Genomic DNA, 15,042 nt, shown 5'->3' with positions numbered 1-15,042 from the left:
CTGTGTTTGACTACGATTCTGGACTGCCTGTATAGATCTGTTTGCACCTGTGTTGACCATTGCTTGCCTGACTTCGAATAAACCTGCATTTGGATCCTACCTTCTGTTGTCAGTGTCACTCCCCGTCGTTACAACATCACTTCATTTTTTTGTTGTGTTTTACCCATGTAAATATCTGTTTCCACAACGTTAGAAACATTCGTTTTCTTTTAGCCCCAATAATTTGATGCTGCTGTCATGTTGCCATCTCTTCGCTGTACTGGTTTTTATCAGGTTGTGGAAAAAAATTACGTTCTCACAACATCCAATCAGAACAAAAAAGCATTATGGTGTTTACGACTTCACAGAAAAGGTAGCATTCAAAGACTAAAAAGCACAAATTGTTTCTCGATTCTAAGACTGTATTTGCAAGCATTTACAAATAGTCGCAGGCAAATTAAAATTTTGTGACAAGGCAGCACTGATCGGGGCAGTAACGATTCTCTCTACTGTCCCAAACATCTTTCACGCTGGCCCCGATCCATTGGGCAGTCCTTATTACTTTAGGGTTATAAAATAATCCATATATTGCAGTAAGTGTTTGATTGTTATCTTCATGTTATCCTCTTTTCACTCCTGCAGTGATAGCTGATAACCTTCAAAGTATATTTTTAAACTGCTTCAGCACATCAGTTTGTGTATTTTATACAACCCTATAAAGCCTGACTAGCTATTTCAAAGAATTAAATGCTTTGTTTCCAGTGAGAACTTGTTCATGCTTTTATCAGCAGCAGGGTGGATTACTGTAATAGATTCCTCACTGGCCTTCCCAAGAAAGCCAGTCAGACAGTTTGCAGATCATCCATAGCGCTGCTGCCAGGTGACCAGAACCAGAAAATCAGAGCACATCACACCTGTCTCAGGTCTTCACACTGGCTCTCAGTTACTTTCAGAATAGATTTTAAAGTATTATTACTTATCTATCAATCACTAAATGGCCTAGGACCTCAATACATTACAGATATGCTTACTGAATCCAAACCGATCACTCAGATCTTTAGGATCAAATAAACTAGAAATTTTAAGAGTTCAATCAAAGCAGGGTGAATTCGCCTTCAGCTACTACGCCCATGTCATCGTGTTTGATTGTGGTTGAGCTCTGCAGGATAGCGCTCATCCTGGAGCTGTTTTTTATAATAAAATATGAAAAGTAATCCTAATTTTCTAATTATACAGAACTTTTTTGTGTTCATTGTGCATACATATAAATTATTGTCATTAATATCTTTAACACAATACATAGCAGAACATTTCGTGATATAGTTCCATATATAGTATGTATCGCACATCTCCTCTGGGTTTTATGTGACCATGCTAGCCAACAATATTCAGTTCTCCATTGATTAATGTAGTTTTTAAGCTGGTGCACAATGGGAAGGAAAGGCGCAGAAAGGCCATACAATGCCTGATCCGAACACGCTAATGTTTAGGGAAATGTGTCTACTTGGTACATAAACATAGTTGTTCTCTCAGGCTGTTCATGTTCAGTGCAGCTGGACTCCAAACCATGTGATCCCCCATGTTTTTTTAAAGCTTTGCCGCATGGAATACATCTCACTCAAAACTTCCTTTTCATCTGTATCACTTCTTCCAGATGCTCACTGGAGACTTTTTGCTAAAAGCTGCTACGGTTCTCTCAGTTCTCCATGGAGGAAGACTGTAAGTACTGTTGCTGGAAAAAGTGAAGGGAACCTTTTAGTGTCAACCCAAAAATATCAACCTCTCTCTAGTTTTCATCAAATGACAATGATCAAACAATCTAAAGCAGTCATAAGTGGGAGACTCATTTCCCTTTCGATTTATTGACGTCCTGAGTCAAGCTTTTCTCTGTTTTTGAAACAAGGCCAGAGTATTTAAAGCACCTCACATCATATGCACCGTCCTTGGGTTGTTTTGATCAATACTAATACTATTCTGAATCAGCTTTATGAAATATGATCTTATTCTGTGAAGCTTTGGGAAAACAAGACTGACTGTTATGTAAGGAAACTCATCATGCACTCTTGAAATCATATTGAGAAACTCAACAGTTACTCATCCTGCTCTCAGAAGGGCTTCTGGACAATTTTGGATGATATAGCTATATGAAACTTTCCACAACGTGCCAGCTTTATAAAACAGCTGTGCTGAAATGACTTAGTTTTCCTTTGCATTTTTTTTAAAAATTGAAGCATGGAACCTTCTTGTCTTTCATTGGTTGACAGATAGCCACACCCCCAAACCTCTTCTCTTTGAAGTGTGTCTGGATAAATTTGGACGATGCAGCTCTATAAAATCCTCTGAAATGTGCCAATGCACCAAAACAGCTGTTCTGAAATTGTTCAGTGCTTCTTTTCTCTTATTTTTTTCTCAGAATCCAGACAGTTTTCTTAGTGTGGAACCCTTTTGTGTTTCATTGTTCAGCAAACAGATAGCCGTGCCCCTAAACTCAATTTTATTTTTACGTTTACATTTAGGCAATACATACAAAAGGCAAGACATACAAAAAATAATTATATAAAGGAATTGTTAGTGCTCAGAGAATTAGTTCGAGTAAGGAACAGGGAGTGTTTTTATTTATTTATTATTTATTTATTCATTTTTTATTTATTTATTTATTTATAATGTTTGATATTAAAAAAATTGTTTACACTTTTCCTGGGAGTAAACCTTCTATATAACACTATAGGAAAAAAAATAAACAAAATTAAAGACCCCCTGAAAATGTCTTAACTCACTAGAGGTAGTTTTTAGGCCCTAAAAAGTCTTATACTGAAATATTGTGTTGTAGGTCTTAAATCCTTTTTTTATCATGTCTTAATGTCCTTTGTTCATGTATAGCTATCCAATCTTGCCATTAACACCCATACAATCACCAGCAATCTCAATATAACTTTTAACTTTTTATTTAAAAATAGCATTTAATTAATTTTCTTGCAGTAACATTTGTTTAAAAGTTCTTTCTTTATTTACCGCTGAGGATATTGATGTGACCTAGCTCTTTCATTATTAAATTATTATCATTGTATTATTAAATGTATTAAATTATAATCATTTTTTAAGTGAAAATCTTTTCCAACTTTGATATGCAAGAAAAATCCATTTTAGCCCTGTATAAGTCATTCATTCATAATAGTCTTAACATGTCTTAATGTTTTAAATTTAACTTGGTGAAACCTGCAGAAACCCCGAAAATGCTCAGTTTCTAGGAATCTTTTGGCTTTAAGTAAAATGCTAGTACTTGTTTTATTTTATAAAGGTCTGGTAGGAATTAAAAAAAAAAATCAATAAAAAATTTTTAGACAACTAAATAAAAAGATCACGACTAGTCAGAAATTGTAAGTTTTTGGGATTTGTTGTAAATGAGCATCAGGTTTATTCCATTAAACACTGATGTATTACTACTAAGTATTAGCCCCTTTCACACAGTGATACCGGTAAATATCCGGAAAATTTCTGGAACGACTTTACTGGTATATTCAAAAAAGCGCTGTTCACACAGGCGAGGACGTTACGGAAATTTTCCGGAAAAGAGCATTCACACATCCATTCCAAAATACCGGTAAATTCTGACATCATTTACCACAAATGAGCTTTAAACGGCTGCGCTTGTATTTGTAAACATTTGACTAAATTACAAACTCTGTGGATGATCAATATTGTGAACAACTTTCGCAGGATCTCTTTCGCATGTCGAGATGTTCATAATATGTGCGTGTGCAGGGGCTCACAGGCTGTTTCACAGGCACACGCAAAGCTTGAAGGTAAACAAACAACGGCTTATCATAAGCATCTCATCGATGATTATTTACACAGTTGGCATTAAGAAGAACATATAAACGTGATCTGACTAACTTCTAGCAGCTAAATGTATCTAGAAAAATATTCAAAGGCTTTTATTCTCATAAACCGCGCGGACGTAAATACGTCTGACTGTTGTGATTGGCTAAAGCAGACGTCTCACGTCAGCACGTTCTAGACGTGCACGCGCTTATTCCGTCAATCTTCCTTCTGCGTTCACACAGCGCAGCATTCTGGCAAATTGCCAGTAATGTTACAACTTCTCTTTCCGGAAAATAGCCAGAACGAATTTACCGGTATTTTCAAAAAGGACCTGTTCACACATACAACCTTTCCGGAAAATTGCCGGTAATTTTCCGGAAAGGTCTGTATGTGTGAAAGGGGCTATTGTGTTGTCTAAAAATGAATATAAACATCTGAAGATTTACCACCTTTTTGTTTTTTCACAAAAAAAGAGAAGCACATGACATTAGCAGTTTACAGGATAAAAAACAGCTCATTTTCATAACTCTGTGTTACTAATATTTGTCTCATACATGAAGCTGTTGTTAATGTAAAATATTTTAACATCTAAAATCATCTCTTTAAATTAGAACAAGGAATTTGTGGTCTGTTTTTCTCTACATGACTACCTTTCCTTCCGGACTTGTGTGGGTCAGAGTGGGATTTGTGGTTTAGTTTGACCATTAGCCTGTTCCAGTGAGCACAGAGGGCAGTGGATCATGAGTCTGCATGAACCCTGTTTTTGTTTTATTTGCATGCGTGCTTAAGCCTGTAACTAACAGCAGTTTTCTCTGCCCTGTGGAGTTTAATCTCTTGGCATGCCAACCATCATCTGCCCTGCTATGAAAACCTCATTCTACACGATGCTTTAAAAAACAACAACAAAGAATTTGCTGTTGTTCAGTGCCCTTTTCAAGATGTAAATGCATTGCTGAAGTTTATATCATTAATAAGTTATGTGACTTTTAACGTATAACCATATTTATATATATGGACCCCATTTTGCCTTAAAAATTGCCTTAGTCCTTCATGGTATAGATTTATCAAGGCACTGGAAATATTCATCAGAGATTTTGGTCTATATTGACATGATAGCATCATGCAGTTGCTGCAGATTTTGCCAGATTGAGATCTGATGACTGTGGAGGCCATTTGAGTACATAAAGGGATGGACATGGTCAGCAACAATACTCAGCTAGACTGTGGCATTGACACAATGCTCAATTGGTACTAATGGGCCCAAAGTGTGCCAATAAAATATCCCCCACACCATTACACCACCAGCAGCAACAGCCCGAACTATTGATACAAGGCAGGGTGGATCCATGCTTTCATATTTTTAATGCCAAATTTCAACTCTACCATCTAAATGTCGCAGCAGAAATCGAGAGTCATCAGACCAGGCAGCATTTTTCCAGTCTTCTATCCTCCAGTTTTGGTGAGCGTGTGCTAATTGTAGCCTCAGTTTCCTGTTCTTAGCTGACTAGAGTGGCACCCTGTGTGATCTTCTGCTGCTGCAGCCCATCTGTCTCAAGGTTGGACATGTTGTGTGTTCAGAGATGCTCTTCTGGCATTTGCGTCAACAGAACTGCCACTCACTGGATATTTTCTCTTTCTTTATACAATTCTCTGTAAACCCTAGATGGTTGTGTGTGAAAAACCCAGGAGATCAGCAGTTTCTGAAATACTCAGACAAGCCCATCTGACACCAACAACCATGCTACGTTTGAAGTCACTTAAATCACCTTTTTTTTTCCCATTCAGATGCTCGGTTTGATTTGCAGCAGGTCGTCTTGACTATGTCTACGTGCCTACGGGTGTCGGCGACAAACCTGTCAGCGAGTCAAAATTATGCAGTCTGAATTCGGCATAAGTGAATCAAAAATGCATTTTAAAGTTGTCCTAGGACAAGAATGGGTGCTGTTCAATAGTTTTACGACAACTTTAATGAAAAGCGATGATACAATTCAAATGTTGACTACTCTAAATGGCACAATTTATTTTGTCACATTACAATGCATCACTAATGTGTGAAATTTTTATTTAATGTTAATTTTACGTAACCTATGTGCCCATATATGTAATGTAGGATCAAACCTGTTAGCATCAGGACATGGACACACTGGGGCACTTTTTTTTTTTACATTTCAGTGTTTACAAATAATCATAAGGGTGTCAAGTGACAAAGGAATGAGGATTCCTATGCAGTTTTATTAAGAGTCATGGTCAGACAGGCAATGATCAAAAACAGACACAAACAGGTACAAACAAGGCAATCCAGAGGAGTCGTCAGGTAGATGATCGAAATAGGCGGTAGACAGGGTAAATGATAAAACAGAGCAAGGGCCAAAACATGTAGAAACTACCAGGGAACGCTTTGTAATGTTACAGGGTGCTAACCTAACAATATTCAGCAATGAGTGTCAAAGTGAGCCGTGTATATGTGAGTGTAATCAGTACATAAGTAGCTACAGCTGTCTGAGTGTAATCAAAGGAGACTTGGTACAGGTGTGTGTGTGTGGTGCATGACAGGGCTTGTAGTTCATATGAAGACAGGATTGTAGTCCGTGTGAATGTGAATGTTCTCCAGGGATCTATGAGGGTTAAATTGCTGGTGATCGTGACAACAACCCAAAAGCAGCCATTGTAGTTAGTTGTTTTTCAATGGAAAGCTTTTGTGTAAAAAAAATTCAATGGAAATTTGTGTAAGTTGTACAGAACACGCTCGGATATGGAGTACATACAGTACAGTATCATTGTAATAACAAGACACAAACACATTCATTTCTGTACATCACGGTTAATTTTGAAAGGTATAAATCTTCAGAACAACATCCCATAGAGCACATTTAGTCCAACAACACAATAGTGTTGAATTATTTTTGATTTATGTCACCATTTTTTCCAGGGCTCTGTTGTTTACTTTGTTTACTTGTGAGCAAAAACGGCGTTTTTGTATTAAAAGGCAATGTCATAGCTTACTATTTACTTTATAGCACTCTTATAGTTTATCAACATTTGGCATTATGGATGGATGTATGTATGTATGCAGGCTAATGTTGTTTTTGTTGGCTTTTTCTATTAATTTGTATGAAAACAAAGTCGTGTTAGTGTTTGTTTTCCACCGTCGGCAGGAGTGGTCCTGTATGATCCGGTCACTGTGACTTTCCTCTTGGGAAGTCTTTTGGCTTCTTATTGTAATTCATGTACATGTCAATGGCTGCGACTCCAAAGCCAGCTGATAACATCTGGTTTTCACATGCTCCTTGACGCACATTGTTCTTCCTGTAGAACACACTCCAAAAGGATGTGTGCGCTTCAAAATAATAAAAGAAAAAACACTCAAACCATGTTCATCTCTGTCAGCAAAGTTGTTCTGTGGTTTACAGCATCCTCTCTGTCAAACATGTTGAATAGTGGTTTCAGGACATTGAACATTCACTACTTTCTAACGTCAGCGCATCTTAAATGCATCCCAAAATGTGAGTTTTGTTTTTTAGCCCACAGCAAGTTTCCTCACAAGACTCAACAGAGTCTGATAAAGAGAAGTCAATGTTAATGCAGTCTTTTGTGGACATGTACAGAGACGCTTTTGTTCGTTTGCAGACTTCTTTGGGATTTAGGGTGACCCTCAGCAGATCAGTAGAGAATAGTAGCGCTCGAGTGCTCTTTTGTAAAGCCGAGGGCATAAAAGAATGGCTTGTTTGAAGGAGCGCTTCCCTGATGAACGGATACAAACCAGAGGCTCTGTTGATGGCTAAAGGTCATCTCTAAGGAAGCAGCTGTACAGGGGAAACTCCTTGCAGAGCAGACGGGCTTTCTGAAGGGTCGAGCTACTGATCAGACTTTTCAATCTTATCGATATCTTGAATGAAATCTTATCTGCCTGTTGCAGTTATTGTAATGCCTGTTTTTTTTATTCTCTTTCCACAGATGAGATTATGCAGCAGGAGATCAGGCCGTTGCTGGCTGTCGACATCATTGAACAACTTCACAGGCAGTTTGCTCTTCTTTCAGGTAAGAAACAAATAGTATTTGTACTTTAGGTTGGAGTTAATGATGCACAAAAACATATGCAGTCATAATTGTGTGTGTGTATATATATATATATATATATATATATATATATATATATATATATATATATATATATATATATATATATATATAAAATGCTTCATACATTTCAGTTGCGGGTCTGCGCTCGCATGTGCATACTGGCCCTCAGACAGGACAGGTTGCTGATAAGTAACAGAGCAAAGTGTGGATGTGCTATAAGGATGTTCACTGAAAAAAACAGTCCAACAGAGACCTCAAGTTCTAGATGTATGCTTGTAGTTTCCTTGTTTGCTTTAGGTAAAGTTTTAAAATAAAATCAATTGTCCATAAATATTTATTTGCATTACGTTTTTGTGATCAAGCTCATAAAGTTTAATGAGCCTCTATCATGCATTATAGAAGGTCTTATTTTGGTTTTGTGGTCTCCAACAACAGGCTGATATGCATGGAGGGTCAAAAATCACTTTTATTGTCATATAAAATGCATTTATTTTTACCTAATTATCCTAATAACTCCAGTATGATTTGTTAAGTGATTCATTTGTTCCAAACCCTTTGCGTGACACTATTAGGTCTGGCAAAAAGTCGTGATTCTATAAAGTCTATCCCTGGCCAAACTTGACAAAGTCCCATACATTAATAGTCTTCACTTATCCTTCTTTTAGTTGCAAACGGCCAGCAAATCTCACGTTGCAGGGTAGGTTATTGTATCAATCATCAGAAAAATGACAAGAACAAGCACAGCACAAGTTTGGTTTGGCTGTACTGTGGTGTTTTGTGAAAATTAACTTCAACCCTTTATTTCTTAGAGCTCACTCCTCTGGCCATCTCTCAGTGATCATAATCTTTGTGTCATGATCATCCCCTACCCCCTCTCCGCTAGTGTCTGAAGGGAAGGGCACGTTCACTTTTTACCGGATCTGGTATATATAATCATATTTGGCGACATTGATAGGAGCAGGCAAAAAAATTCAAACACAGGACGAATCATTTATTTGACTCTGAGTTGACTTTTTTAATTGGGAATCAATATTTTTAAACACTGTGCACTGTCAGATGTAAACCTCAGCTGGATATTTTCATTCACTTAGAGTTATGATACACACGGCATGAAAGGTAATAAATAAAAAAAAAAAACATAATAAGGGATCTTTAATATCAAGATATCAGTATATATTAGTTATCATAATTTATTTTTTACATTTTATTGTTGCACTCCTAGTTGGCTTATGTTCTGTTAAAAGCATTGTATTTTCCTTCTCAATAGAACTTACTGTATTGATGCTTTTGAGCTTTTAGCTTTCTTGATGAAAGACATGTGGATTAGGTTTGTGTTTTGGTGATTATTTGATGTTAATTCTCATAAATCACAACATGTCTGTGCTGTTGTTCAGTTCCGTTCAGTCTCAGCTGTCCATTTTCTCAGAGGCTCATTAGTGTCTAAAAGCTGAAAAAAAAAACAAACAAAAAAACACGGTTTCTGCTGTTCCGTTTTCCCATGGTGCAATATACAGTACAATAATGAACTGAGAAATATCAATGAGTTTGTTGGTGACCATTTGTAAATCTCTGCTTGTAGTTTATGAACAGAGACCTCAAGTTCTAGATGTATGCTTGTAGTTTCCTTGTTTGCTTTAGGTAAAGTTTTAAAATAAAATCAATTGTCCATAAATATTTATTTGAATTTAGTTTTTGTGATCAAGCTCATAAAGTTTAATGAGCCTCTATCATGCATTACAAAAGGTCTTATTTTGGTTTTGTTGTCTCCAACAACAGGCTGATATGCATGGAGGGTCAAAAATCACTTTTATTGTCATATAAAATGCATTTATTTTTACCTAATTATCCTAATAACTCCAGTATGATTTGTTAAGTGATTCATTTGTTCCAAACCCTTTGCGTGACACTATTAGGTCTGGCAAAAAGTCGTGATTCTATAAAGTCTGTCCCTGGCCAAGCTTGACAAAGTCCCATACATTAATAGTCTTCACTTATCCTTCTTTTAGTTGCAAACGGCCAGCAAATCTCACGTTGCAGGGTAGGTTATTGTATCAATCATCAGAAAAATGACAAGAACAAGCACAGCACAAGTTTGGTTTGGCTGTACTGTGGTGTTTTGTGAAAATTAACTTCAACCCTTTATTTCTTAGAGCTCACTCCTCTGGCCATCTCTCAGTGATCATAATCTTTGTGTCATGATCATCCCCTACCCCCTCTCCGCTAGTGTCTGAAGGGAAGGGCACGTTCACTTTTTACCGGATCTGGTATATATAATCATATTTGGTGACATTGATAGGAGCAGGCAAAAAAATTCAAACACAGGACGAATCATTTATTTGACTCTGAGTTGACTTTTTTAATTGGGAATCAATATTTTTAAACACTGTGCACTGTCAGATGTAAACCTCAGCTGGATATTTTCATTCACTTAGAGTTATGATACACACGGCATGAAAGGTAATAAAAAAAATAAAAAAAAAACATAATAAGGGATCTTTAATATCAAGATATCAGTATATATTAGTTATCATAATTTATTTTTTACATTTTATTGTTGCACTCCTAGTTGGCTTATGTTCTGTTAAAAGCATTGTATTTTCCTTCTCAATAGAACTTACTGTATTGATGCTTTTGAGCTTTTAGCTTTCTTGATGAAAGACATGTGGATTAGGTTTGTGTTTTGGTGATTATTTGATGTTAATTCTCATACATCACAACATGTCTGAGCTGTTGTTCAGTTCCGTTCAGTCTCAGCTGTCCATTTTCTCAGAGGCTCATTAGTGTCTAAAAGCTGAAAAAAATAAAAAATAAAAAACGGTTTCTGCTGTTCCGTTTTCCCATGGTGCAATATACAATACAATAATGAACTGAGAAATATCAATGAGTTTGTTGGTGACCATTTGTAAATCTCTGCTTGTAGTTTATGAACTCAAGGTCGGTTCTGTGTGGAGTTTGCATGTTCTCCCTGCGTTCGCCTGGGTTTCCTCCGGGTGCTCTGGTTTCCCTCACAGTCCAAAGACATGCGGTACAGGTGAATTGGGTTGGCTAAAATTGTCCGTAGTGTATGAATGTGTGTGTGGATGTTTCCCAGAGATGGGTTGCAGCTGGAAGGGCATCCGCGGATTAATAAAGGGACTAAGCCGACAAGAAAATGAATGAATGAATGAATGAATGTTCTATTTATTCACTGTCAAGTAATTATAAACCTTTAAGAGCTTTATTCTTCTGTTGAACTATAAGGAAGAAATTTTGAAGACAGTAGCTATAGTAGGTAAAATGCTTATATTAAAATGTCTTCGTTTTTGTGTTCGATGGGAGAAAGAAACTTAAACAGGTTTGTAAGAAGTAAAGAGTGAATAAATGATACCAGAACTTTTACTTTTGGGAGAATATTGTTTCATGTCACACTTTTTAATGGCAAGAATATTAACAGTCATGTAAATATTTCCTGTAGTCTATGATTTTGTTTCTTTCCTTATTAGTGTCAAACAGCACCAGTCTTTTACTGCATCCAAAATCACACACTTCTCCTGTGTTCCCTTAGTGTTCAGTATCTGGTCTGGTCTGGTATGTTGGAGCATTCGCTGATGTGTGATTTTCCAGTCTACTTTATATGTTCCTTGTGGATTTCTTTGGTTGTTTGTATTAAACCAGAGTCCCTTTAGGACATGTCATTTTACTAGGGGGACATATTTTAAACAACTCTCTGGCTGTGTGCTCATTCTGTCTGAATGTGGAAACATTGAATCCTCCAAAACTGTTTGCCAAGCTCACGACTACATTACATATTTGGAATCACCAATAAAATGAAACAACTGCTGTCTCATAAGTTTAGTTTCTAAACGTTCAAATCAAACAAAATCTGCATTTTTTCAGGTTGCCCGAGCTAATGTGTGTGCCCATTCGAAAGGAACAAGATCACGACACCAACCTCATTTATGGCACATATACACATTATCATCCTCTGGATAATGCTACATCAAATCACGCTGGTCTTTTTAAGTAATTCACAACTTGGTCTTGATGGCGAATTTTCTCCAGAAATGACAATGACACTTTGTTTACAAGTTTGTGGGCATTTGAGTAGTTGCTGTCACGTGATGTGCATTTAATAGGATGCATTGTATCTTGTGTTCGTTTCATACAGATTACAAACATTTGTTTTCAAGTGTAGTTGGTTCGTTTAAAAATACAGATTTCAAGCTTTATTTGGATATATTCGCAAGTATTGGCTGAGATTCCAGTGTGTTTGCTGACCATAAAACCTGTCATAAAAGCACACGCCTAGTCCAAGCTTCTCCCCAGGAAAAACATCAGTCTATAGCAATCGATGATTGGCTCCTGTACTAGTAGGTGAGGCTTTATTCGTCATATTGACTGTTACACTATGTCCCATTCAAAACTATATAAGTGACATGTCTTGTGTATTCTATAGTCTTTGATTAAACTCACCTCTCTGCCAAATGACCAATAAGCGACATTTACACAATTTTCACAATCTAACCAAACGGCCTGTTTTTCTTCTTTATTTAAAATGACAGAGCAGCGTAATTTCATCATTACAATTAATAAACAACAAAAGACTAAATTAAAACTCCAAGACTAAAATTAGAATACATGGCATTGAAATGAATAGTAATTAATACATAATACATTTTTTAAATATGGAAACGAATGTAGATTAAAAATTTTTAAATACTGTAAACGAATGTAGATTATAAGGCCATGTATTTTATCAGATGGCATTTCCAAATGGTAGATAATTGTTAAAATAGTTGTTTTTTTTTTAAAATCAACTAAAAACTGAATCAAACCTTTTTGACGCAGAACCAAAATACAAAAGATTAAAAAAGAACAAACAATTATTATTTGTGAGAAAGCTGATACCTTTTTAGATGCAACAGAGATACAGTGCTATCAATGCAGCACATGATCATGTCTAAGTCTTGCAGGATCAGATTGTCACTCTTATATAATTAGATTTTATATATATTTATATATATATATATATATATATATATATATATATATATATATATATATATATATATATAATTTTTTTTTTTTAAGTTCCTAATTAAATAACCAACTGATTTACCCAACACAGTACCAAACAGGCCCATGAGTGTTCATTTTTGACCTGGTTTGAACCAAAAGCAATTTTGTTTACCATCTCAAGTGTTTAACCACTAGGCTACGCCAGCGTCCTTCTTAATATGTAACAGATGAAACAATTAGGCAACCAGCAGAGACATAAACAGCTGGCGACATCTGTTAGTGAATGTTTTTGACCCTGCTTTAAATCAGTTTTAATCAGCCTTTTTTCTGTGTGTGACGCTGACAGGTGCTCCTGATGGAGTGTTAAAGGGATAGTTACTCACTATTTACTCCTCCTTCACTTGTTACAAATCAGTTTGAGTTTCTTTCTTCTGTTAAACACAAAAGAAGATATTTTGAAGAAAGCTGGAAACCTGTAACCATTAAAATCTATTGTGGGTAAAGCAAATGCTATAAATGTCAATGGTTTTGTAACAACTGGTCAGGGTGAGGGTCCAAATGTTGTTTATTAACTTGGCAGGTAATGGTTAAAGCAGGAGGAAACAGCCCCTGTGTGTCAGTGCGTGCGTGCGTGTGTGCGTGTGTGTGTGAGTGTGTGTGTGTGTGTGTGTGTGTGTGTGTGTCTGCTGTATGGTTTATTTGATTGGTCCATCATGACCTTCCATCGTGTAATCGGGGGGAATCAGAAACTGGTGTGTCTGAGGTGCATGATTGGAGTTGTAGTTCATTAAATCGACAAATGTGTTATTCTTGATTGCTGGTAATTGTGAGAGCTTACAGGTTTCCAGCTTTCCTTGAAATATCTTCTTTTTGTGTTCAACAGAAGAAAGAAACTTATAAAGGTTTGGCACAAGTTAGGGGAAGTAAATAACGACAGAATTTTACGCAACACACAAAATGATACATAATAAAGAGACAGTTCACCTAAAAAAGACAGTTCTGCTATTTTTTACTCATCCTTCACTTGTTCCAAACCTGTTTAAGTTTATTTCTTCTCTTGAAATTAAACGACAATGTTTTAATGTTGCTAAAAAAACTGTAATTATTGACTTCCATAGTATTCGATTTCCTACTATGGAAGCCATTAGTTAAAGGTTTTCATCTTTCTTTAAAATATCTTCATTTTGTGTTCAAGCGAAGAAATACACTCATAAAGATTTATAACAATTGAGTAAACAATTGAGTAAATTTTCATTTGTGAGTGAACTATTTTTTTAACTAATGAACACCAGTGTTTACCATGTTCAGTGTAGACACAGTTTGTTCAAAAAAGGGTGGAAAAACTTACAGGCTGCACTGATGTAAGTGGGAGGGACATCGAAACTACAGACTTGCAGCTCCTTGGAGAGCATTTCCATTCCTTCCCACCCAAGTCAGCTCTCCTAAGGGCCTGGCCTGCGTCTCCGTCTGCTCATCTGCCAGAACGCCTGCACCAGCCATCAAAACTGCACCACTTACATAATGCTATGGTGAAAAACAGTCCTTTGTGCTACCTATTTAGCTGGCTCCTCTTGTCTTAAGTGCTGCTTTCCTCATGGTGTCGTCCATTAGGCTCTGTGAATCACACTGATAGAGTAGGTTTCAAATGTCTCTCAACTAGAAACAAGCAATTCCAGCGTTATGGATGTGACATTTGCAGTAAAAACTTACAACATAAATACACAGAGAAAGTATACGTTAACATTATGTTGAAAGATCTGTTTATATTTTACAAAACAACTAACCAAAGAGTTATGGGATAAGACAAAATATCAATCTGAAAACATCTTTTATATTTTAAATGAGGAAAATAAGCATGCGTTATGAATGTAAATAACAAAATATGCAAGTTTACGGAGTACAACTGTAAATTTATCAAACATTGAAGTCTGTGCTGCTGAGGTCATACTGTGTACAAATGGGTAGGGATTAGGAAGCTAGACTGCCTTGGTTCATCGTGTCTGCTTGTGAAGCATCTCAGGAAAGCACTGGATTTAATCCTAATGATCGTTTTTTAACACAACGTACATGGTCCTTTATTTGTTTTGTCTGCACATTGAAAACAAACTGATCCACCTGAAAATGTTCTATCATATGCGAGTGAATATTTGAAGCATGTCAACT

At 36.4% G+C, this 15,042-nt stretch overlaps 1 protein-coding gene across 50 annotated transcripts in view; it reads left to right on the top strand.

The window, feature by feature from the left end:
• The window catches only part of mcf2l2 (MCF.2 cell line derived transforming sequence-like 2), a 198,625-nt gene that overhangs the window by 36,422 nt on the left and 147,161 nt on the right, over positions 1-15,042 (top strand). For 49 of the 50 annotated variants that reach the window (XM_073916431.1, XM_073916415.1, XM_073916405.1 and 46 more), the window contains exon 2: positions 7,756-7,839. In XM_073916431.1, coding sequence (XP_073772532.1) covers positions 7,756-7,839 — 84 coding nt within the window. Of the gene's footprint in view, positions 1-7,596; positions 7,650-7,755; positions 7,840-15,042 lie in introns of those variants that run through there. The other variant, XM_073916400.1, reaches the window with a different exon arrangement.

This window comes from Danio rerio, chromosome 11 (genome assembly GCF_049306965.1).
Source record: "Danio rerio strain Tuebingen ecotype United States chromosome 11, GRCz12tu, whole genome shotgun sequence".
In the NCBI taxonomy this organism is placed as follows: Eukaryota; Metazoa; Chordata; class Actinopteri; order Cypriniformes; family Danionidae; genus Danio; species Danio rerio.
This window is presented reverse-complemented; position numbering and strand designations above follow the sequence as displayed.